The following is a 24,125-nucleotide window of genomic DNA, read 5'->3' as shown; positions in this document are numbered from 1 at the left end:
TTACACAAACAAAACTTGTCTTTTTCAGAAATTTCAATTACTTAGTTGATTTGACGTAATGAGAAAAGGTGAAAGGTCGCCACTTTTCAAGTTTTGAACTGTGTCCCTATCCCGCCCGCTCTCACTGACGCTCCTCTGCATATAATATATCAACCATTCTCATTTTCCTTCTACCACTTTGCTTTTTTCTTCAACACTCACTTCCCATTCAAAGGTAACAAACCTTGTATCATTTATTTATAATTATTTCTCTCTTTCTTCAATCTATACTATGTTTATGAGTATATTGTTCTTTTGAGGTTTTTATTCCAGTCTGCTAAGGATGTTCTGTCTTACCACATGGATCTTGGTTCCAGCTGCATTACTTTGTTAAATTTACGTAAATTTGATTACTTTTTTCCTTTGGGTGAGATTTTAAGCATGTGGGTGTTTTTCTGATAGTTTTTCGGATTTGAGTCGAGTGAAACACTAAAGAGAATGAATATGATGAGGGATTTTTTTTTGATCGCGTGTTGTTTGAAAATTGTTTTCAGTGGCTACTTTTTGTATTTGTGTCAGGGTTGAGTGAATGTGTTCATACATCTTTTCTCAACAACTTGTCAGCATCAGCATTTTTCATTCAACGCTGGAGAAAATTGTGTCACGAGAAAGCATAAATATTAAGAAAAAAAGATCTGGGGCATACCTTGTGGGAATTTGTCGGTTTTGACTTATGGCTTAGCAGGGGAGTGTTGTCGTAGTGGAACAATTACCATTTCACAATGTTTTGTGGTTTTAAACAAAATCAAGTCAAAGATTAAGCCTTTTGTTGTGCTTCATGTTATAACATTAGGCTATTCTTATGTACTTTTTTCTTAAATGTTGGTATTTTCTGACGAATGGATGTTAAATGGGTGTTTGAAGAACAGGCATGAGCTAGATTTTCATTTGAGACAATTGGGTTGCTCTTCTTCTAGGCACAAGCAATGGATAAAGTAGATAAAGCGTGTGCCAAAGATGAAGAACGTCCAATCCGTATCACCAGAGCAAAGACTAGAGCTTTGAGAGGAATTCCTCCTCCCCCCTCAAGACCTTCCTCTGGAAATGAACAGAAAAACATGTCTCGAGCAAATTCCAAAAGAGCAGCCGCTTCTGGAGATCAAACTTATGTGGTTGTTCCTGCTCTTATCCAAAATAAGAGAAGGGCAGTTCTGACAGATGTAACAAATATACATGATAAGTGTACTGATGCATCAAAATTTACGGTAAGCATGCACCACTCACTTTGTCATCAAAGATAGAGCTCAAATCATGAATAATTTACAACTGTAGTGATATGGGAAGTAAAGATTTGTTTCTGTTGAATTATTCTCCTTGGAAAGAATAGAAACATTTGATCCAGTATCGTTTATTTGCTCATGTCAAAATAATATTTATAATTCTATTATGTTGTAAGTTCGTCTACACGAAAGTATGAAAATCATTTAGGTTATGTTGGTGATGCTGGTTGACCATCTATTGTGTAGGCCAAAGGAGTTTATACAAAGAAAAGCACAAAACTAGCTTCAGGCATTACGTCTGAATTCTCATCAACACAAGAGAATGTTAGAGCAAAGTTAGTTGAAGATTTATCGACAATAAGGATGGTAGAATCCGATGACTCCATAAGTGAACGTGTTATACCAGGCACCAAGCCGTCAATGCAAGATTCTGTGAAGTCCGATGAAGTTCAGAGCTCTACAAAAAATGGTATTTCTAAAATCTCAAGTGCTACTGCCCGTATGCAACAGATTTTAGGTGTTTAATATGACAGACTAAATCTCTAAGTGTACGAATGGACTTTTTTGTGACTCTGATTGAACATACCAGGCACGTAATTTACTCTATACATAGGTTACTAATTGAACTGCATTTCTTATCGTTACATTGGAGAATGCAAACAATAGTATTTTTATATAAAGAATTTTCTGCTTCAAAGAGTTACAGTGTTATGTTACATGATTGCTCGTTTGATATTGAATAAAAATAGTTATCTAAGTTAGGATCCTCTAATTACTGTTTTTGTTCTCTTGTTGGATTATACAGATGTAGATGTGATTTCTGAGAAGTCAGGAACCTCAAACTCCCTTGATATAGTGGACATTGATTCAGAGTTAAGGGATCCTCAAATTTGGAGTTCTTATGCCTCAGACATGTACAACAACATTCGAGTCACAGAGGTTTGTGATGTAGTGATGTAATTGCTTTTTTTCTGATGGGTTGCCACTATTAGTTAATGTAACTAACTGGTGACAACTTCAGTAGCTTCTGTTAAACAATATTATGAATAGTTATATAAGCATAAGCTGCTGCTTTCCGCTATTGTCCCAGCCTGACTGCATTATAATATTGTTTTCCCAGAATACAACATCCACTGTTACCAAGTATTATTAGATAGCACTTAGTAAAATAATAGTATTATTATAACTAATATTGGTTGATAAAAGAACTTTACAAAGTAACACTCTTATACTGCTAAGAGAAGAATACTTTGACTACAACAAAATTGACAGTCAGTTTTGGTGGATCACTTCAGCTTGAAAGGAAACCATCGACCAACTACATGGAGAAGTTGCAGACAGATATTAATCCAAGCATGCGTGGAATTCTGGTAGATTGGCTTGTGGAGGTTAGTCTCATGGTTGCAGCATTATGTAGATTGTAAACTTTAGTACATACGATGAATTTTATCTACTGCATTTCAATCCAAATGTGGTGAATTATAGGACTTCGGGAATAAGATGAATATCTACATTTCATCATCATGCTCCTGAAATACACAATCTGTAATTTTATTATTATCTCATTTCAGGTTTCTGAGGAATACAGATTGGTTCCAGATGCCCTTTACCTGACAGTGAACCTCATTGATCGGTATCTCTCAACTGAGTTCATTCAGAAGCAAAGGCTACAGTTGCTGGGTGTTACTAGCATGCTAATTGCATCGTAAGTACCGAATTTCTAATGCTTCTGGTTAATATTGAAGTTTCCAAGCTCAAACTGATACATACATATTGATGCTTCTCCTTAAAATGATGAAACTGAGATGCCTTAAAAAGTACAATGTCAGTTTTTACTGGTTTTTGATAGTGTAATTTGTTCTCATTATTCTCTCTATAGTTTGGCTAACATACTGGTAACGATAATTTCTTACATTCATAAATACATAATGCTGATAAGTATAATAATTTATGATATCATGTCTATTATTATTATTTTTTTTATATATAAATCAAAAATTGATCTTAGATGTGTTTCTTTTCTTTTGTGACTTGAAGAAAGTACGAAGAGATGTGCCCACCTCGAGTGGAAGAATTCTGCTTCATCACAGATAACACATACACAAAGGAAGAGGTACTGTATTTGGTAGCACGGCTTGAATCTTTCATCTTTTTTCTTTATTGTGCAGTGTTCGTGATGATTGATATATACAACACTTGGCTTTATCTGACAGGTACTGAAAATGGAGAGAGAAGTGCTGAATGTGATTCATTTTCAGTTATCTGTTCCCACAATCAAAACATTTCTGAGGTATGTATGTAGTATTTACATTTACATAGGAATACACATGGTTTTAAGTAGCCCGCTATAGTGTAGTAGTCATATCAAATCAAATAGTAGACTGAATTTAATAGCGATTCATGTGTTGATTCCAAAGAAAAAACTCTAAACAGAGACATTAGGATTTTCTTGAGAGTTATTTTGAGATTTCAATTTTAAAAAATGAAGATTACAGTAGGGAAATGATATAGAGAGAGACTTGAACTGACAAAACTGATAGATAATTGATGATTCCTAGAATACTTGCATTTTACTTTGTATTTATATGTATGTTTCGTTTCAGGTACCTTTTTATTTTTAAATAATGAATATGATTAATTTTGAGTATTTTTTATCATTTCTTAAGAAAAAGTTAAGATCTTGTGATTTTTTAATTTTTTTTTCATAAGAATTAAAAGTAGAAATGTTTAATTAGTCTTTAGTTACATGACCAATTAAATTCATGTGCATTTATCTTTTCCTCTTAATAATTCAAATATGGTACATCTTTCTGTAATAACAATTTTCTCTTGAGATGCTTCATCGATCCATTTTTTGTTGGAAAACCTCACTTGGCTGAACTATCTTTTCTTGGTTTTCAGGAGATTCATCCAAGCAGCACAATCTTCTTACAAGGTACTAGAGTTGTTATACACTATTTATCCACAATTTATTAAACATTGAAAAGGTGATGTTATCATGCAGAAAGGAAAAATGTAAATGAACTTGGTGATTTCATTCTATTATACAGGCTCCTTGTGTTGAACTGGAGTTTTTGGCAAATTATTTAGCAGAGCTTGCTCTTGTTGAATATAGCTTCTTCCAATTTCTTCCTTCCCTTGTAGCTGCATCTGCCGTGTTCCTTGCCAGATGGACCCTGAACGATTCAGAACATCCATGGGTATGAACTCTTGATTGCTTAGTTGCAATTTAACTATTCACCTTTGACCCTTATGTAGAAGTAAAGAAATTTTAGAAGTCTCACGCATGTATTTGCAGAATCCAACTTTGGAGCACTATACGAACTACAAAGCTTCAGAGCTCAAAACTGTTGTTCAAGAACTGCAAAAATTGCAATTTAATTCCAAAGGCTGTCCCCTCAATGCTGTTCGCGATAAGTATAAACTACAGAAGGTTGGATTTCTGTACCTTAATTAATTCTGTTCAGATAAATTTATTTGAACTTACAAGAAAATTTCAATTCATTTTAATAGTTTACTTTATTCTCTGTAAATATTTTCGGAAAATCTCAACCACTCTTCTTTCAGTTGACTAAACCTTTTAGCCCTACTACTCAGCCTCACCAAAATTTCTAAAGATCACGAGACATAATATTATTGTACTTATTTTCCAGGCACCCTTTTTGTCATTGTCAAATATGTCCAGTATGGAATATATCTTCATGGTTATGTTGTAAATACCATTTGTTGAAGTTGTAGCAGTGTTAGAATTATTTTTACGTAGGGATCAAAACGAAAAAGATACGTTTACTGTGGAGATCAAAACATGGATTTTTTTTCTATATGTTGTTAAAAAATTAATTCGAAAAATTTTCCAAGTAACATCTGCAAAAAAAATGTATAAAGTATAGCTTTGGTAATGGCAGGATCAATTTATAGTCTTCATCTGTATTACTTAATCCATGTCAAGTTATATAATTATTTGGAAAATGAAGTGTTTAAGGGGTTCATATTCTGCTGTATTTTACCTGTTTATTGTTCCCCGTTAGAACAGGCAAAATAATATGCACGTCCTTATCGTTGCTGAAAAAAGGTGTTGAGATAATTAAATGACACTGACTTTTGTTTCCTGTGACAGTTCAATTGTGTGGCAAACTTGTCCCCAAAACCGGTGCAGTCACTCTTCCAGGCCCAAGTGTAAATGTTTTTGGCTGTTCCATAAAGACTAATGGATGACTTCACAGTTTGTGGCAGTGATGCTTGATAATCATCATCAGTTGCATATATTTTACCATTCTTTTTTGTCATCAATCACCCACTTGCTGTCTGTTCCGTAATTGTTACATGTTTAAGATGGTCAGCTTTCTTTGTAAAACAAAATTTTTGCCGATGATACAGTTCAAAGAGTGAGTTGATGTACTAACACCAAGTAGGCTTTATTTTAAGGTTGTCATGATGCAACAAAGCGCTATAGTTGGTCTCAATATTTTGTACTGAAACAAACATTTATGTATGTAATGCAAATTAAATTACATACTATTTATTTTCCATTTATATATCGTACAACATTTGCTTTATTGTAATTATTATCTGACTTCATTCACATTGAGTCTCTTAAACCATGCACTTGCTTTATATTTTAATCTTAAATATTGAAATTTGGACCAATTGTTGAAAACACGTTTCAGGAATTGAGACCCACCTTATTCCGGTGTAGGTCCATAAAAAAAGAATATACTGGACCCAATGTAAGTCTAGCTTTTGCTTTTGACGCCAAAGAAAAAGAAGCTTTTCGCTGGTAGGGCTGCAAAATTCATAATTTTCTCTTCGTGAATACTGATCCAACAAGTGTGGTAGCTGGTTAATCTCTTTTCAAAATTGCAAATATAGTTTGACTGAAATTACCACAGACTTTTATTCTGAATATCTAATGGCTTTAGTCAAACTTTATTTTCAATGATCTTCGAGCAATTTTGATGTTTTTTTGCTGTACTTATTGTCTGTTAATTAAAATTATAAGTTAAGCCTTTTTTATTGAAAAAATGAAATAGAAACAATAACCATGTCATTATTATAAAAGCGTGTATTCAAGAAACTTTAGATTTAGAAAAGTTTTCATCAGAAGAACCAGACAAGACAAGTGAATGATTGAAATGTCGCACTTTAGTATTCCCATGTGCAGATTCCATCTTTATTTTAGTATCTTCTTCCTAATGCACAAAAAAATATTACATGACCGTGACATTGGAACATAAGTTTTAAATACTAACGAGGTGGATACTAAATAAAAAAGTTTATAAGTCATTAGTTTATTAACATTATCTTAATAATATGCAATGCGTGTATGGAAATTACTGGTGACTAAGGAGAAAAGCTCAGAAGCACAGCAGATTTTGGAAATAGGCTTATACAGAAAATGGTTTGATCCACTGCATAGTCCTTCACATCACTTATCAGAAGGAGGCAGATAAATTACTACCATACAGTGGCAATCAAAAGCATGTTACGAGGTACAACATCTGGCTGCCAGAAGCATCAAATGCATGTAGGAACCTTAAAGATAACAGCCATTTACCACTTTTCTAGCGGTTTTCCACCATATCAGGATGAAAGGGATAGGGATTGAGTTTCTGACATAGATACATTCATACATAAGTTACAGGTTATCAAATTGGAGACACTAAAACTGCGGTATTTCCAATCACAGGCTGGAGACTGGCTGCATGTTCTAGTTGTTTCCATGCTTCCTTCCGCTTCTCTGCCGCTGCGTTTAGCATTGCTTCTTCTTCCTTAAACTGAGAATGACATGCCAGGAATAGCTTCTCATCCATCTCTGCAAACATTTTTCTAACATTATGAGTTAGGTTGAGTACTGCTTGGCTCCAGTGGCCTTGAGAATTCTTCTCTAAGGCTGGAAACATGATTGGCAGGATCACTTGTCGGTTGTGAGCAATCAAATTGACAATATGATCGTTGTTCCATAAGAAAAGGGCTCTTTCAGCTACCTGAAACAATTCATGTTGATCAGAAAAGGGTTATGTTTCAGAAGTTAAGAAAAACGTCACAGGAAACAAAGTGATTCTCAGAAGATACAAAAACAAATAAAGATGGAGAGGAATTGCAGCAATTAGATCCGTTGCCAGTCCCTATATTGAAAAGACAAGAAAGTTGCCAAACATACTTTAAGAAAACATGGACAGCTCTAATCAAACAAGAATGAATACAAACTACTTTCGGTTTCACATCCTATAAAGTGATCTCTAAAATAAAATCAATGCAACAAACTCAATAATAACCTTGGCAGAAAAATCTCCCAACAAAGGTTGCAGTACGCTTTGAACTTTGAACCTGAAGCTAAGCATTGTTATTATTAGTCTCTACTCTATGATGTACATATTCCTGAATCAATTCCATTAAGGATGGATAAACCAGGCTCTGAAGCCTGTTGAGTAGCTTATACTAAAAGCCAAGCAGTGAAACAATGTGTCCTTTGATTCAGACAGGATTTCTGTGTCATCACAAAGCAAATGGATGCATACTCCAATCCCCCTGGTGTTTATAGATTGTTCTTTCCAACACAGCAAAAATGACACTGATGCGTGAGCCTGTATTAGCTGGGTGTGAAACGCATCCCTATATTATAGCAAGGGTTCTACTCCACATCTTGGAGAGATTATAAAGAAGTATTTGCTAATGTGCTTAGCCAGAATAGATAGCACCATGCAAACTATAGTTGAAAGGCATAGATTGCATTCCTATATAAAAGCATGAAAATAACTAGAATTGCCCAAAGTGAATAGAAATCGTACCTGAAAGTGCATACTGTTAATGCAGCATCCCATCCGCCAAAACAACGGTACCATGACCCTCTGGAACTCTACCATGTTAATTGTTTCCAAAATTTCTTCCAGTTCACCCAGGAACATCACCTCTTTCTGACTATTCGTTATCGGCCAATACTTCAACAACCCCCTGATGACAATGCTCGCCAACTTAGGCTCCTTCTCGACGAACTGTGTGACGCAGTAAGACAACTGCTGGAAGTACACCCCCATAGATTTGGGTTTGTGCAAGGGGATCAAAACCCTCCACAAGAAGATCTTATGCTCCTCCTTCAAAGGCAAGGCGAACCCACTAATTATGCTGCCAAAAATCTCCAACAACTCAGCAATCCCGTTGTGCCTCTCAGTCTCAAACACAAACTTAAAAAACACGTTGTTAATGGATTTCCTTATGTAGGGTCTATGCACCATGAACTTGCCATAAACCCTATGCATAATGGTCTTCAAGCAGTCCCTCTCCCTAGGATCTTCCGAATCAAACAACTCCAACAACCTCAAGATAAAAGAATGGTCGATGTACTTTTTGGCCACCTTAGCATCAAGACAGTTAGAGGTTATAAACTTGAGCAGCAACTCATACACAAGCTGCAAATGAGGCCAAGCGGGATCAAAGGATGGCTCATCATCATCATTCTCACCACCACGATTGGACCTATAATTTGGCGGGAAAACGCGAAAGAGATTAATAGCACACATTCTACACACAGCAAGAATAGCAGGTTCACCGAACCTCGTGGACCCACAAGAGGAAACAAAATCAACAAGTTCAACAAGGGTTCTTCTCTTCACCTCTTTCTCCACCGTATCCTTACCAGGGTCCGTGAAATCGAAGGACACGCAACACAGACTCAGCTTGCTCACGAAAAGGTTCATCTTTTCCGAGCTCGGGACATCCTTGAAAGGCACCAGAGGTTCTATCACCGACACCGTGCTTGCTGGAAAAACAGCGGACGAGGATGTCCGTTTCGCAGCGTTCGAAGCGGCAGCGACGCCGTGCGTGCGATTGTGTCTGCCTGCTGCGCGTGGGGAATCGTCTGAGCGTGACGAGTCGGCTCGGTATGACTCGTCCGAGTCGGATTTTGGTGTCTTGCGGGGGAGTCTGCTGAGGAATTGCTTCAGCATGGCGACCCGGAAGGTGAAAACGGTAAATTTGGAAACTTTAGACGAAACCCATTAAAGAAGACAAATCAATGTAGCACGAAAATCAATGAGTTCTGCTTAAGGGGAAGAATGAGGGAGGAACATTCGGTGAAACCCTAGATCTCGGTTAAGGAAAGTAGGAGAAATTACAAGCAATGTGGGACGGATTGCAGGAAATTGAGAAGGAAAATTCAAAAAGGTCCAGAAAAAATTTGCTATTTAGCAGCATGCAATGGAGAAAAATCAAATCTTGAAGATTGTGAAAGAGAGAAAAGTTAAGGAATGCAAATGAAATGCATCTTAGAAAAAGGGTGAGGAATAATTAACGATTTATCATTAGAAACTGGGCGTTTGGGATCTTCTTTTTCTCGAAAATGTGAGAAAGAAAGAAAGAAAATTTGTAAAATGCTGAATGGGGAAAAGAGGAGGTTCTAATTTCTCTCTAGGGCACAAAAGGTTAGAGAGAATGTGAAGATGCAGATTACCACGAAGTTTTGTTATGTGAACCTTTTAGACAATGAAATCCTCTTACTGTTTCTTCTTATTCTGTTTATGAATAATGTGATCCACCGTCATGGAACTCGGAAATTAACAAGAAAACTACAAGTAATGGTTGGTTTTAACTTCTTTTCTCTTGTTTAGGGACCTTTAATCAAATTATCAAACAGTAGTGGCACTTCTAATATTCTATAATTCTTATCACTTTATGTACTTAATTTCATCTATAATTTTGGTTATTTTGTTAGGGTTTGAAGGATGAAAAAAAAAATCAGAAACTTGAGCAGAATTTAGACACCAACACGTGTAACTGTGTCTATGTAAGGAAGAGGCAAAAAGCCTGTAAAACTAGGGACTTGACATGGTTTCTTGCAGAAGCGAAAATTACAGATAGACATTTGTTTGGATATTATGGTTCTAATAATAGCAAATCATGATTATTGATGTAAATCTTGTTTTATAAACTCTCTAATCAATTGTTAATTCATATATGTTTATCTACTCAAATTTTAATTTTTTCTAATCTGACATGTAAATCAAATAAGTTTTCATCTCAAAACTATATATATAAAGTTTACATTAATTTTAATTAAGTTTGACAGAATTAAGAGATAAATTATCTCCTTAATTTTGTGATTAGAACAAAAGTAATTTTAGCTATATGTCATCTGTTAAAGTGATGATTACATCTAATTTGAGTAAAAGAAAAGTAAATTTGAGTGTCTAAATCTATGAAAGTATAAGCATGAATGATTATCTTTGTTAATAATTAACAACAAATGTTTTTGTTTAAGATTAGCTTTTAAGTTTTATTTCTTAAAGATATCCATTTATTTAACAAATTATTCGCTCTTTACACCAAATCATATGAATTATTCTAGGTAAATTCCTAAGTTATCTAAATACTTATAATTACCTCCTAATGTTATGATTAGTGATTTTTAGGCATGATCATTATCATATGTGGTTTCTAGGAACTTGTTAAACCAAAATTAGGAAAAACACACACAAGTATTGCACAGTTGGGAACACACTTGTAATTGTGTTTATTAGTCATTTAATGAACTGAATCTGCTTCACCTTAATAAATAAATATTTTTTTAATCCATTACTAGTATATATACAAATGATGAATTTTCAGTGGTTTTTTATATCACAGAAAACTACCAACCACACACATTGACTAGAACTGATACTGCATTTTCTGCTAAAGAGTTTGTCTATGTTATAAATATAAATGTGTTATTGTTACAGGCCAACGTTCCGTGATGAAAAAATTACTTAAATACAAAATTCACATTTTGTTTATCCTAATAGTTATTTCAAATATTAATTGTTTGGACCTGGGTTAGGAATAGTATTTGTCTAGTTCTTTTCAACCATAATCTTTCTATATACATATAATTCTTGTATTAATTTTGATAACTTGATTGAATAATATGTTCTTTTTTATCTTTAGTATGTTACATTTCAGTGGTGAATTATTTCCTTATTTGTTTTCAAAGTATTCTTCTTAACCTATTAGTTCGGATAATATTGAATATCGACTTAAGTTAAATAAGTCAAGTTACAATTAAATAATGATGTTTTGTTTTGATTCTAACGTTTGATTTCTTAATAACCAATCTCAGCAAATGCATTGGTACATGGTGGTATTTCTTATTATCACACTTATTTAGCAAGTATATTAATAATTAGCTTCTAGGTTTTTTGGATTTTGAAAAAAGAGTAGATGTAAATATAGATAGTGATATATATATTGTATAGATTAAGTGGAGTGAAGACTATGATTGGATTTCATCTCATCTTTTTCTACTACATCATTATTATCTTATCTATTTAATATGCAAATCATTCAATGTTTTGGTAATACTCTTAAAGGTAGATCTAGGTTCATTTCTAAATCACTGAAACCTAATAACTTTAGACTTAGTGTGATTGTTCACTCCTAGTTTGATGAATTTATTGCAATGCATGTTTCATCTAGCACACCCTTTAGATCTTGTGAGAGCTTCTAACAAGAGTGTGATGATTTGATTGTACCATAATTTGATACCAGTTTTTCAACCTAATCCAAACCAGTTAAATAGATGAGTTGTCAATTCATCATTAAGCATAAACCAAACCATAAACTATTGAATGAAAGCATAGATAATATGTAAGAAAGAAGTACATAGAATTAGAATTGATTACATCCAATCTAATCACAAAAAAAGCTCATCTACTTATAGAATATTGCATTACAACTCCAACATCATCTAAAAATATAATTTACAACAAGAGTTTCTCTCTTTAGCCTCACAAACCTATTCCTACTCTACTATTACTTATTTAATCCTCTGCTCAATTCTAGAACGAGGATATGAAGTCTTTATTATAAAAAAAAAAATTAAGTTATGCTCAGTCCAATGAGTTTTCTTTCATAGAAGGTTTCCTTTTGTTTCTGCAATTTTTTTGGTTGAACACCACCTTCTTATGGCTCAGTCATCCACTGTCTTAAGTGTTGAGTACCATTTTGTTATAGTTTAGTTGTAAAAATCACACTTCAGATATTTCCTTAACCATCTTATTGACGCTCATTTGCGAATTTTGGAATTCAACTAGATCATTCTTAAATTCTCTGAAAAATTATTATAAATTATTAATTTCTCATTTTTCTTTTTCTTAATACCTTATTGTGCAATTATAAAGTAAAATGGTTGTTTTTCTTATAAATGTAGTCATTTAATGAAAAATATCTAAACTAATACGAGAGAGTGACACTTATCAATCTTAAATAGAAATAAGAATGTTTTACTATAACTTTTGACTTAATAATAAACACTTTATTCAAAAATTAAAAAATTTAGGTTATTGTGTTTTTATTAGTATTTAGGTTATTGTGTTTTTAAATGAATAAAATATATCAAAATCAATTAGATAATGTTCTTAACCTAATGATAAGAGTTTAACTCAACTATTATTTCTTACAAGATACAAATCAAATTTCATAGAAGCAAAAAGTTTTCTCTCTTATGATCTATTATCTTGTTAACACTTTGGTGTTCTATAGTTTTCTATAATTTTGGAATTAATCACTACATATTACGTGTTAGAATACTTCATCACTTATTACAATAGTCATGTGTTAGATTGCATTCTTAATTTTTAATTAGATAGTGTATTCACTATTCCCTTTGTGTGTTTTTATGATGAATGAGTTTTTCTGTTGAACTTAATTATGATATTTAGAAATGTTAAATAATATTAGTAATGAATTGAAAATGACTATTAGAAATAAATATAATGAATAATAACTACGGATTTTTTTATACTCGTGTATTAACTAAAAAAAAGACAAATATAATAATATTTGTATTTCAGAATACTGTACCGTTAATATTTAATTTATTAAAATATATTTATATATATTTTTAAAAAATTTATTATGATTTTTCTGTCCTTCAAAGATTAAAAATAAATAATATAAAATTTTATATAATATGAGCATGAATAAAATAAGTAATTCCTTTAATATTCATTAAAAATAAATTTTGATTTGTTTATTTTCCACAAATCAATGGAAGTTGTTGACTGAAATACTATTTAAAAAACTTTTATTGGGATTTAGTATTTACTTTTATAATTTTATTTGAATTTGTATAAATTTAAGTTTATTTATAATTTATTTGAAATTTGCGATAATTATATATTGGATTTTATTTAAATTTATTTAGACCGTGGTTATTTTTTATTAGAAATTCAGTTTTATATTTTTATAAAATCTTTTTTAAATTTTAATAATTATATAATTTTTATAATTTTATATCTTTTTTATGAGTTTTTATACAATCTTTTAATGATTTTTGTGATTAAAATATTTTATTAAATACTTTTATAATTTTTTTTTAAATATCTGAGAATACATTCACATGCACATGCTAAAAAAATATTTAAATAATATAAGGCATACTCTTTGCAAACGTGTACAGATTTTGCTTTGTTTAATTTGTCCAATTATTTGTTTAATAAGAACATATCTAACCTTGGATATTTGTCTTTTGCAGAATGGGCTGTACTTTAACAGTTTAGTTTCCACAAGAAAAAAAAGTAAAATCTAAACTAAAAATTTAGTTCTTATTTTATAATTCTTATTATAATGTCTGTTACTACAATTGAGGGAAATATTACCCAATTGTTTTTTTCAAATATTCATAGACATAATTAAATTATAATCTTTAATAACATTTTTTTAAAAACATATTTTAATATTACCATTTGTAACATCTGGTTCTAATAATACAATCATCATAAAACATTACATATATCATAACTTATTAAAAACTATTTACTCATGACAAAAAATATTACTTTAAGAACAATATTCTATTTATGTGGTTACTTCACTATAAACCTTATTCTGAAACGACTAAAAAAACGTCCTTCTTAAATTCATACCACTTAGGTGATTATCATAAAAAAGATAACATACTCAAAGTAAAGATAAGCTAAATAAACAAGACTATTTATATATATATATATATATATATATATATATATATATATATATATATAACAAATTCAAACATTAATTCAAAAATAACCTATAACAATTCAATCATCCTATATATGTCATAACCTAAACAAGATTCATCCAAATTATGTATGAATGTCGAACTATTGGTAGTCTGTGCTAAAACCAAGCTATTATACAAGGTTAGTTCATTTCAGTTGTTTAGTGTCATGATCAAAGCCTATAGACAAAAACCTTCTGCTACTCTCATCACATGACTCACCCCTCTCTACTTGAGAATAAATGATAATTAGAAGTGTTGGAATATACCACCAGTCCGAAGCTCCATACACTCATACAACAACAACACAAACACGGTCATGTAATCTCTCCACAAGTCATGCAATTATGCCCAACAACCATTTACTTCATTCACAAACTTTTCATCACAATATTCATATGCATCATTTTCATTCACATGTAAATCATATACAAATTCATTCATTTTACATTGACTAACATCATATAAGATCATTAATTATAATCCAAAGAACCATAATCAACCTAAGTCATCAGAAGTCACATGAAACAATTCCACTTACATTAATGCACAAGAACAGTCTAAGAAGAACCACTAAACAACACAAAACCACTTTAAACACATACACAAGCAAGGAAAACAACTTTGAAACCCTCACCAACAGCTTCAGAGGGGTCTAAAACTCCAAAATGACCTAAAGAACGTCCAAAACCGATACCTAAAACCTCGAAAACTCCCAAAAATTGGTGTGGTGTCACCTAGTAACACCCGGGTGCCTAGGGGCTAGCGCTCAGCGCTAATGCTCTGGAAACGGACACTCAACGCCTTGTTTGAGCGCTCAGGCGCTATTAGAAGACCCCAACCTGTTTTAGACCACTTTGAACACTTCTCCCACAACTTCTAAAGGTTCTTAGGACCTTCTAAACACTATGAAACTTTGGAAAACACGTCTCTAACTCAAAATGACCATTCAAAACCCAATATCACTTACCCAAGCTACCCAAACTCAATTCTACACTTTTTAGCCTCCAAATCAATATAGTAACCACACAACCAAGTCCAAATATACCCGTTAGCACCCTCAAACACTTCATATTACTCACCTCTCTGCTGTTACAAAATCTCACAATGTAAAACCTCAATTTTAACCAAAAACACCTAAGGACTCATCCTAAAGGCAGTATTAATCATTCTACATTATTCTTTTCTCATTCGACAACTTAAGCAAATCCTAAATAGTCTCCTAATTAGGGATGACAAAAAAATTCATACCCGTGGATATCCAAAGATAAAATCTACAACGGATAATTGGTACTCATGGATATTTACTACCAGCGAGTAGCAGGTACTTTAATATCTGCTTATAAACGGGTCGGGTGCGGATATTACATTATCCGTACCCGCAGATATCCGTCACCCGCAAAAAATAAAAATAAATATTTAATTTATATTTTATTGAGTTAAATTTAATTAAAATTAATTTATATTTTATAAGGTTAAATTTAACTAAAATTAAATTCTAATTTATACTATATTTTATATATTTTTTGTAATTTTATTTAAATTTTATTTTAATAATTTATAAAAATATATTTTTTAAATATTTATAGGTATCTACGGTTATCCACGGGTATTCGCAGGTTTTAAAATACCCGTCAATATTTTTTAAGCGGGTATTCCATGTGGGTAGCTGGTGAATTTTTTTTTTCAGGTCGGGTTGCGGGTAGACACTATCTGTGTCCGACTGGACCTGTTGTCATCCCTACTCATAATACACTCCCAATTGTCAAATAGCCCCTACTGCTTACCTCAAATTCTCACTAGTGAAAACCTTCTTTTACACTATATATACCCCAAACTTCAACATTGATCCCCTTACTTGTTTCATACCAGATTTTCTTCAATCTAACACTTTTAATAAGTCCAAAATGACCTCATAACAACACTAACCAATTATTTCATCACTCCAACCTCTAAACCATCCAATTCATCATAAACCTACTCCTTTAGAAATTCACTATCCAAAACCCCCTCGTTTAGACCTAAAACATGTAAAAACACTCTCACAAACCATCTACTGCATTCTACACCAGATTTTGCTGGTTTGAAAACTTCAATAAGTCTCAAATGACTTCAAAACTGATCTCAAACTATTGTTCTTCCAGACCAACAATTTTTCCATAATTTTACCTATAAAAACACCTTAATTTCACTCTAAAGTAAGTATAAAATAACTTAGTTTCTTTCTCTCCACTTGACATCAAAGTTTGACCATCTAAGAGTAAAAACCAGTTATAAAAGACCCCTTATCACTCACCAAATTGCAAAACTCCCTTTTTAACTCATTGATCTAAGAATTTATATACCAACACTCATCAATTTGGACCACAAAGCAGTACTTCAACCTAACCCTTTCACAAGTATCACCATCAACATAATTTTGCATTAAATCCATTACAAAATTAATCATATATGAACTTACACAACATTCACACAATCATACAACATCAAGATTACACCATGAATCACAAACAATTACTATTTTTTCAATTTACAATATTCAAGCTATCATATAACCATATAACCACATCAATAAGATACTAAAACTTCTATTACATATACGAATGACAGATTAGTTTCCCTTACCTTGAGGATAACTACTATGGCTCTAAGATCTCTCAATTGAATGATAAGAAACTTTAGAAAAACCTACAAATTATCAAATTATGATTGGAGTGAGTCTTTAGGACATTAAATGAGTAAATAACCAAGGAAGAGACAAATTTGATACATGCAAAAGTAATCATTAAACATGATCATGGACCGAGAATGAGCAGAAAAAGGGATAAAAACTTACTTGTTCTATAATATAATATGCTCGGTTAGAAATGAAAATTACTCCGTCATAGACACCTTTTGATCACCAAACAGACGATCGAAGAATTAGAAAAGATAGAGAAAAGTGGAAGAACTCAAAAAAAAGTTTTAGAAAAAAGACAAGTATTTTAAATTATTAGACGAGTTTAAACAATTTTATTTATATTATCAAATTATTTTAATTTTATAATACTTGTTCTTATTGTTTTAAAACATATATCAATTCCAACATTTTATTTTTTATGTTCTCGCAATAAAATTTAATATAATATTAAATATTGTACTATAATGGAGATTTTAAAACTTGATACATACAAATTATTTTCAAATTGTAATGTAAACTTCACTAATACAAAAAGCGAAAATGAAAATGAAATAAAGTAAACTAGAAGAAGAGGAATGAAAAATAATACGTAGATAGTAAAAAAAAAAAAGAAAACTACCTACATTTTGTTTGTTTTCAGATATAAACTTTTAAAAAATTTAAACACTATTCATAAATTATTTAATTTCAATATAGGTATAATTTAAAATGTAATAATATATAATGCTTTGAGAAGGTTTCTATTTAAAATGTAATATAAAAAATGAATGAAAAAGACAATGCAACGATGCGTTTTAAGGGTAAACTTTAGAAGAATCAGGAAGTTGAGATGCAGTTAATATTGTGTGACTTGTTTATTTCTTTGGGTATCTTCGTTATCGTCTTTTTTCTTTCTCCGTTCAACATCCTATTAGGGTTTTCACTGTTGCACTCAGCTTTCAGCGCCGCTCATACATACCACTTCCGTTCACTTCATCAAGGTACGTCGTAATTCTCTATTAATTTCCTTCCATCGATTGGTTTTCTACTTTTCTCGCTTGTAACACTTGTTTGTGCCATTCATAATACTTCTTTCGCTTGTACGACATTCAATTGAATTGCTAGATTTCGTTTCTCAGAAAATTAATAAGAGTTGTTTTTCTTTTTAGGTTTTTTTCAATTAAAGCTTTTATCAATCGATTAATTAATTGTGGTTCGGAATTTAATTTCATCGGTGCTCTGACCCTGGGTTCCACCATGTAATTAATTTATTTAGCACTAGGGCTGGTATTGTGTATTCTGTTGAACGAGACTGTTGTTGTGGTTGCTGTAGTATTAGGTTAGATTAGATATCTGTTGTTTGTTTTCTGGCTTGTTTGATGGTCTATTGGTTAAGGGTGTGTGACGTGTTATAAACTGTTTCAGTTTCAGGTGTGTTTGTCAAATTTATGGTTAATGGTACTGGTCAGGAATGTCTAACAATCTGGTTTCAGAGCCCATGCCCAGTATGCAAATGGCTCGTTTGGAGCCGCTTATGAACAAGATTGATTCGTCAGGTAGACAGATGGAAATGGGGATTTTGGTTCCTGTGTCCAGTGATATTGTTTCACAGCCTATGGGAACCTCAAATGAACATGTTGGGTTATTGAGAGCTGTGCCTGGTGAATCTAGGTCTCAGGGCATGCCCCTTTCGACCATGCAGAGTGGGCGAGTAGAAGCACAAGCGAATAATCCAGGAATGCATCAAATTCATTACCCTAACCAACAGTCCATGCAAATGGGGAGGCTTCCAAATAGCGCAGGGCCTCAGCAGCAGCAGCAGCCAGCAACTCCCAAGCGTAAGGCGCCAACAGAACTATCATCCAGTAGTTCCTTTAACAAGCGGGCTGTACAAATGGGAAACAGACCTTGGTTGCAGCAAGTACCTAATGCATCAAATAGAGGTTCTCCGCATATGCATATGCAATCCTCGTCAATTGCCTCCAGGACACAGCATTCGGCAGCTTCTAGCAAGAGAAAAACACAGTTTGATAGCACCTCCGGTAAAGCCAGTACACCTCGGTCTGTAAATTCTAAAAGTCAGAATACTCAAATAAAGCAGTCCTCCAAGGTTCAAACTGAATCATCTGAAAGTGTTAGGTCCAAGATGAGAGAGTCATTAGCTGCTGCTCTGGCCTTGGTTTCTCAACAAGGTAAACCTCAGATCCCAAACAATAATACACCAACTGATGGTGCTACCAATACTCAAGGTAAATTAGAGAACAACTCTCAATGTTCTGGATCAACACCTACATCCATCAATGGTCCACTGGAGCAAAGTATTTCTCAATCAGTTAGTTCCTCTTTTGCTGAGGCTGATTCAGTTGGGCGGGTGGAGACAGAGCACATGCAGAATACATCATTCAAAGAAGATTTTCCAGAAAAATACAAGGACTATGAAGCAGGATCCACAAATGCATCAAACAGTGAAAGCATACTGACTTCTATGCAAGTCTTGAACTGTGATAAGCAAGATTTCCAGTCATGTTACACTTTGACTACTGATGATGTTCCTTTTAGTGACAGTTTCTTTATGAAAGATGATCTTTTGCAGGGAAATGGTCTTTCCTGGGTATTATCTGATATGGTTGACGTTGGAAATCAAAAGGAAAGTCAAACTAATATAGAGCAGAGATCAGAACCTGAGGAAACATGTCAAGGTTGCAAGGTGGAGGTCCCTTTACCTGAACTTTTGGCATCAAAAATCGAAGCAGAACTGTTCAAACTGTTTGGAGGTGTGAATAAGAAGTACAAAGAGAAAGGGAGGTCTCTTTTATTTAATTTAAAAGATCGCAATAACCCTGAACTTAGAGAAAGGGTTATGTTTGGTCAAATTCCTCCTGAACAATTATGTTCCATGACTGCAGAGGAACTTGCTTCAAAAGAGCTCTCTGAGTGGCGTATAGCCAAGGCTGAGGAGCTTGCTCAAATGGTGGTTTTACCTAATTCAGATGTTGATTTTAGGCGTTTGGTCAAGAAGACTCATAAAGGTGAATTTCAAGTGGAAGTTGAACATGAAGACAATGTATCTGTTGAGGAGGTTTCCGGTGGCACAACCTCAGTGGCTAGAAGCCAAACAGAAAAAAAGGATGTGGAAGGCACTTCTTCAAAACCTGATGTGAACATTGATGCTGAGAAGCGCAATTTACAGAAGGATGATACATTTTCCATTACCATTTCATCCACCGACGGCACTGATCCAATGCAGGGCCTTATGACTGATGATGCCTTGAAGGACCCTGATTTTCTTCCACCAATTGTCTCTCTTGATGAATTCATGGAATCTCTTCATTCTGAGCCACCTTTTGAAAATCTAGAATCTGGGAAAGTGACACCTGCTTTAGACAAGGATGATTTAGGGGTTGGATTTAAATCAAAATCTTCTGATTTAACTTCAAATGAGCAAGCTGTTGTCACTCCTGACAAGTTTCAAAGCACACGTGTAAATTCAGATGCTGAAAAGGAGAAAAAGGCTGATGCTGAATCTGGGACCATTTCTTCTGATACGGGATATAGTGGGAGTCAAGCTGACATGAAGTCAACTGATGGTCGTACCAAGGAAAGGTCAATCGAAAATGTGAAGCCTGCACCCAGCGATACCGAGTTCAAAGGCAATCAGTCTCATGCCGAAGGGAGATACGGTAATGATAATAAATATATGAAGGATGCAGTCCCCACTAAGGGTGAATGCCTCTGGGAGGGAATGCTTCAACCCAATATATCTACCACTCAGTCTGTCATAAGCTTCTATAAGAGGTAGTCTACTAATGGTTTGAGTATATCTTTATGATAAGTTGCTATTTGATGCATGGGTAATATGGGTTTTGATTGTTCCTTTTTGTCATCTGAGATAGTGAAGATCGTGAATTGGATAGTGTCATTCTTTTCATCTATAGCATATGAAGCAAATATTCTTAAAACGTGTATATGTAGTAAAGAGGTGAAAGAACGGACCCATTTCGGTAATCATCTTCCATTATTTCCAAGTTTGTTTGGACTTAATGTTTACATATTTGTTTAAGCCTGCATATACTTTTGCATTAAAAGTTTTATACGTTGATGTGATTTCTTGTTCTCTCTGGACCAGAAAAAATTATATTCAAGTTGAGCTTAGGTCAATTAATTAGTCTTGTGTTTATATATTTGTGAAAACAAGTCTTGTAGTTTCTCATGGTTTGTGGCCATTAAACATGTACTGAATTAACAAATGAATAAATATACAGTAACATAAACACAGAATTAATTTAAATATAAAGTTGAAATACATCGTAATGATAGTGTGATAATGAACTAATGAAAAGATAAATTGAAATAATGAATTATTTGGAAAATTTATAATTAAAATTATGCTAGTTTATAAAAGTTTGGTTTTTAAAATTAGATTTGAAACTCAATCCAATCCAAGAAGATAAATTTGTTTTTTGTTAAATAGATTTTTAGTTTGTTTGCTTAGGCTTTTGGTTTGTATTACTTCAGTTTATGAACAACTCTTTTGATGAATGTACTATATTATCTTTTGAGTTGGATGGGTTTGGTTTGATGACTACTTGTCACTATTGATTTATATTGGAAAATATAGTTATGAACTTTATTTGTGCTGTTTAAAGAGAATTAATACTTACTTTCTGTGATTTTTACTGATCCTACATTATAATTCTCTATGAAGTGGCGAGAAAACTGCTGCTAAAGACTGGCCTGGGTTTCTCGAGATCAAGGGAAGGGTTCGACTAGATGCATTTGAGAAATTTCTTCAAGATCTTCGATTTACTAGGAGTCGTGCAATCATGGTATCACAAGTTTTCTTTTGTTGTGCTAGAGCTTTGTTTATTGTCTGTTAATCTAACCACCATCCATACAGAAAGAAGTGATTAAAAATGGGGGAAATATGCCGCAGTTTGATGCTTACTTTATACCACTTGTTTAATTTAAAGTATCTTGAGTTATACAATTATTCTGCTTTTTTTCCCTTGTTGATGGTATAAAGGGGGCAGTGAAGTGGTGGGGGATTGTGCATGAGAAATGACGACTTATTGGTGAGACTGGCAGGTTGAGGTTTTCTTTGCAGTGACAAGTAATTAAACCATGAAAATGTGTTTGTGTAGCTTCTGAAAATTTGTCACTGTTAGAATATGTATTACGTGATTGAATCGATTTTGGTAATTATAATACACGATTTCTGGTGGCTGGAACTAAGTTTCTCATTTTCTCCTTTGGGCGATATGCTACGAAAATTTCAATATATATATATATATATATATATATATATATATATATATATATATATATATATATGTATGTATGTATATATAATATTTTGACGCAACGGAAAAAGGATAAAGAAATGAAGGAAGAATTCTGTAATAAAAATAATGCAAAAAGTCTCCCAAAAATTCTTGTTTTTAGTGGAAGACCAAACTTACTGTGACTCGATGAGATGCTCGGGACCATAAAGATGTCGAAAAATCGAATAAATATACACCAGCGTGGCTAATTAATATGAATACGCTGAATGACCGAGTTAGACTCCTATCGGTTTGATGTTATACTTTTTTCTGAAGGAAATCTGTGTAACTGATGAGAAACTTTATTGCGTCACTTTCTTTCTGAGCCACAGTGAAATTAAAAAGTTTCATTTTATTGCAGGTTTCACATTTCCTTTCGAAAGAGTTGGACGAGCAATCAACTCTACGCGAGGTAATGATAGTTTTGTTGGTTTGGTTCTCATCTTTACATAGAGGCATATTATTTTGTTATTTATGAGACGATGCTTTTGCTTGCAGGTGGCGGACTCGTATATTTCGGACGAGAGAGTAGGATTTGCAGAGCCTGTGCTTGGAGTAGAACTTTACTTTTGCCCACCTCATAAGAAAACAGTTGAAATGCTGAGCAACATACTTCCAAAGGAACAAATTGAGGCAGTTAATTCTATTGATAATGGTCTAATTGGTATTATTGTATGGAGAAAAACTAATATAACGTCTATATCACCCACCACTGCTACTCACCACAAACACAGCTCTAAAAGACAACAATACTTCAGTAGGAGACAGCAAGATATAAATGTGAATGCCAATTCCACCCATAAAGCAGTACCCCCTACGGACCTTAAGACCATTGAGAATGAGAATGATGACGATGATGATGTTCCTCCTGGATTTGGGCCACCTGCTGCCCGAGTCGAGGATGACCTGCCGGAATTTAATTTCTCCAGTAGTTCGATTCCACCACACTTAGCCCAAAAACCAAAGGAACTATCAAATATGGTTACATCACACTCGGTTAACCCAGCCCCACCACCTGCACGCCCTGTAGAACAAATGAGAGAACTTGTATACAAATATGGGCAAAACAAACCAAGTGCACCATCAGTAAACTGGCAGGATAAATTTGGGGGGACAATTCAACCCTGGAATGATGATGATGATGACATACCTGAATGGCAGCCCCAAACATCCCAGAATCAGTTTCTTCCTCAACAGACAATGCATAACTTTCATCTTCGACCGCACATTATGAATCAATCATTACCGGGTTCACAACAACAGCCTATTATGACACCACAATATCTGCAACCCCCGGTGAATGTGACTCATACCCAAAGAAATTTTGACCCTCAATGGGTTCCTTCTTCCCAGGCTAGCAACCTACCGCCAAGAGGTGGACCTCCCTACGGAGCGCCTTCGCAAGGCACTACCTGGCCTCAAAATGTGTCTAGAAGTAGGGGATTTTAGTTTCTTTCGCAGTAAACTTCGGTCCTCTTTTAATTTTTTAATGTCTTTCCTATCTGTATTATGTAAGCTTATTGTAAGGTCTCCAGCTTTTCTTTTTCTGTAGCCTCACCTCGTAGATTTAAACAAATGACCATTTTTCTCCTGTTTCTGTTTGCCGACAGAAGGTGTTCCGCTGAATAAATGCGAGGGACAAAACAATTTTCATGCTTTAGTACGTTACTTCTAGATTTTCATGGCGCTTTCATTACTTTGACTGTTTTAACGAAAGTTGCAGACTATCGATTCGTCCTTGCTTGCTTTAGCAATCATACAGGGTGATTCTGATTTCCCTTTTGCATAATATAGAATACTCTCAAATGTAAACGAGAGAAAATTTAGGATCTTCTTTGAACGTGGTTTTGAACAGAAATATAAAAATGAACTTA

At 33.5% G+C, this 24,125-nt stretch overlaps 3 protein-coding genes across 4 annotated transcripts; 2 read left to right on the top strand and 1 right to left on the bottom strand.

Annotated features, from left to right (window-relative positions):
- LOC106761285 (cyclin-A2-2) lies at positions 1–5,792 on the top strand. Its single transcript, XM_014644821.2, has 12 exons — positions 1–214; positions 909–1,244; positions 1,506–1,728; positions 2,065–2,198; positions 2,555–2,647; positions 2,831–2,964; positions 3,297–3,372; positions 3,473–3,549; positions 4,161–4,194; positions 4,310–4,459; positions 4,558–4,692; positions 5,377–5,792. The coding sequence occupies exons 2-12, from the start codon at positions 966–968 to the stop codon at positions 5,437–5,439; spliced, it is 1,398 nt and encodes a 465-aa protein (XP_014500307.1). The 5' UTR covers positions 1–214; positions 909–965; the 3' UTR covers positions 5,440–5,792.
- An 818-nt stretch (positions 5,793–6,610) lies between these two features.
- LOC106762761 (serine/threonine protein phosphatase 2A 57 kDa regulatory subunit B' kappa isoform) lies at positions 6,611–9,772 on the bottom strand. Its single transcript, XM_014646818.2, has 2 exons — positions 8,048–9,772; positions 6,611–7,243 (listed from the first exon to the last, which is right to left on the bottom strand). The coding sequence occupies exons 1-2, from the start codon at positions 9,200–9,202 to the stop codon at positions 6,905–6,907; spliced, it is 1,494 nt and encodes a 497-aa protein (XP_014502304.1). The 5' UTR covers positions 9,203–9,772; the 3' UTR covers positions 6,611–6,904.
- A 7,970-nt stretch (positions 9,773–17,742) lies between these two features.
- Positions 17,743–23,929, top strand: LOC106762058 (death-inducer obliterator 1). 2 transcript variants are annotated; one of them, XM_022780826.1, is made up of 5 exons: positions 17,743–17,931; positions 18,424–20,725; positions 21,636–21,756; positions 22,613–22,663; positions 22,750–23,929. In XM_022780826.1, the coding sequence occupies exons 1-5, from the start codon at positions 17,781–17,783 to the stop codon at positions 23,698–23,700; spliced, it is 3,576 nt and encodes a 1,191-aa protein (XP_022636547.1). In that variant the 5' UTR covers positions 17,743–17,780; the 3' UTR covers positions 23,701–23,929. The 2 variants fall into 2 exon arrangements, with proteins under 2 accessions (XP_022636547.1, XP_014501232.1); XM_014645746.2 differs by having other exon boundaries at positions 17,816–17,931; positions 18,356–20,725.
- Positions 23,930–24,125: the final 196 nt, after the last annotated feature.

The sequence above is a fragment of the Vigna radiata genome, chromosome 5, assembly GCF_000741045.1.
Source record: "Vigna radiata var. radiata cultivar VC1973A chromosome 5, Vradiata_ver6, whole genome shotgun sequence".
Classification (NCBI taxonomy): domain Eukaryota; kingdom Viridiplantae; phylum Streptophyta; class Magnoliopsida; order Fabales; family Fabaceae; genus Vigna; species Vigna radiata.
Note: the sequence above shows the minus strand (reverse complement) of the source record. Positions and strands in the feature narration are given on the sequence as shown.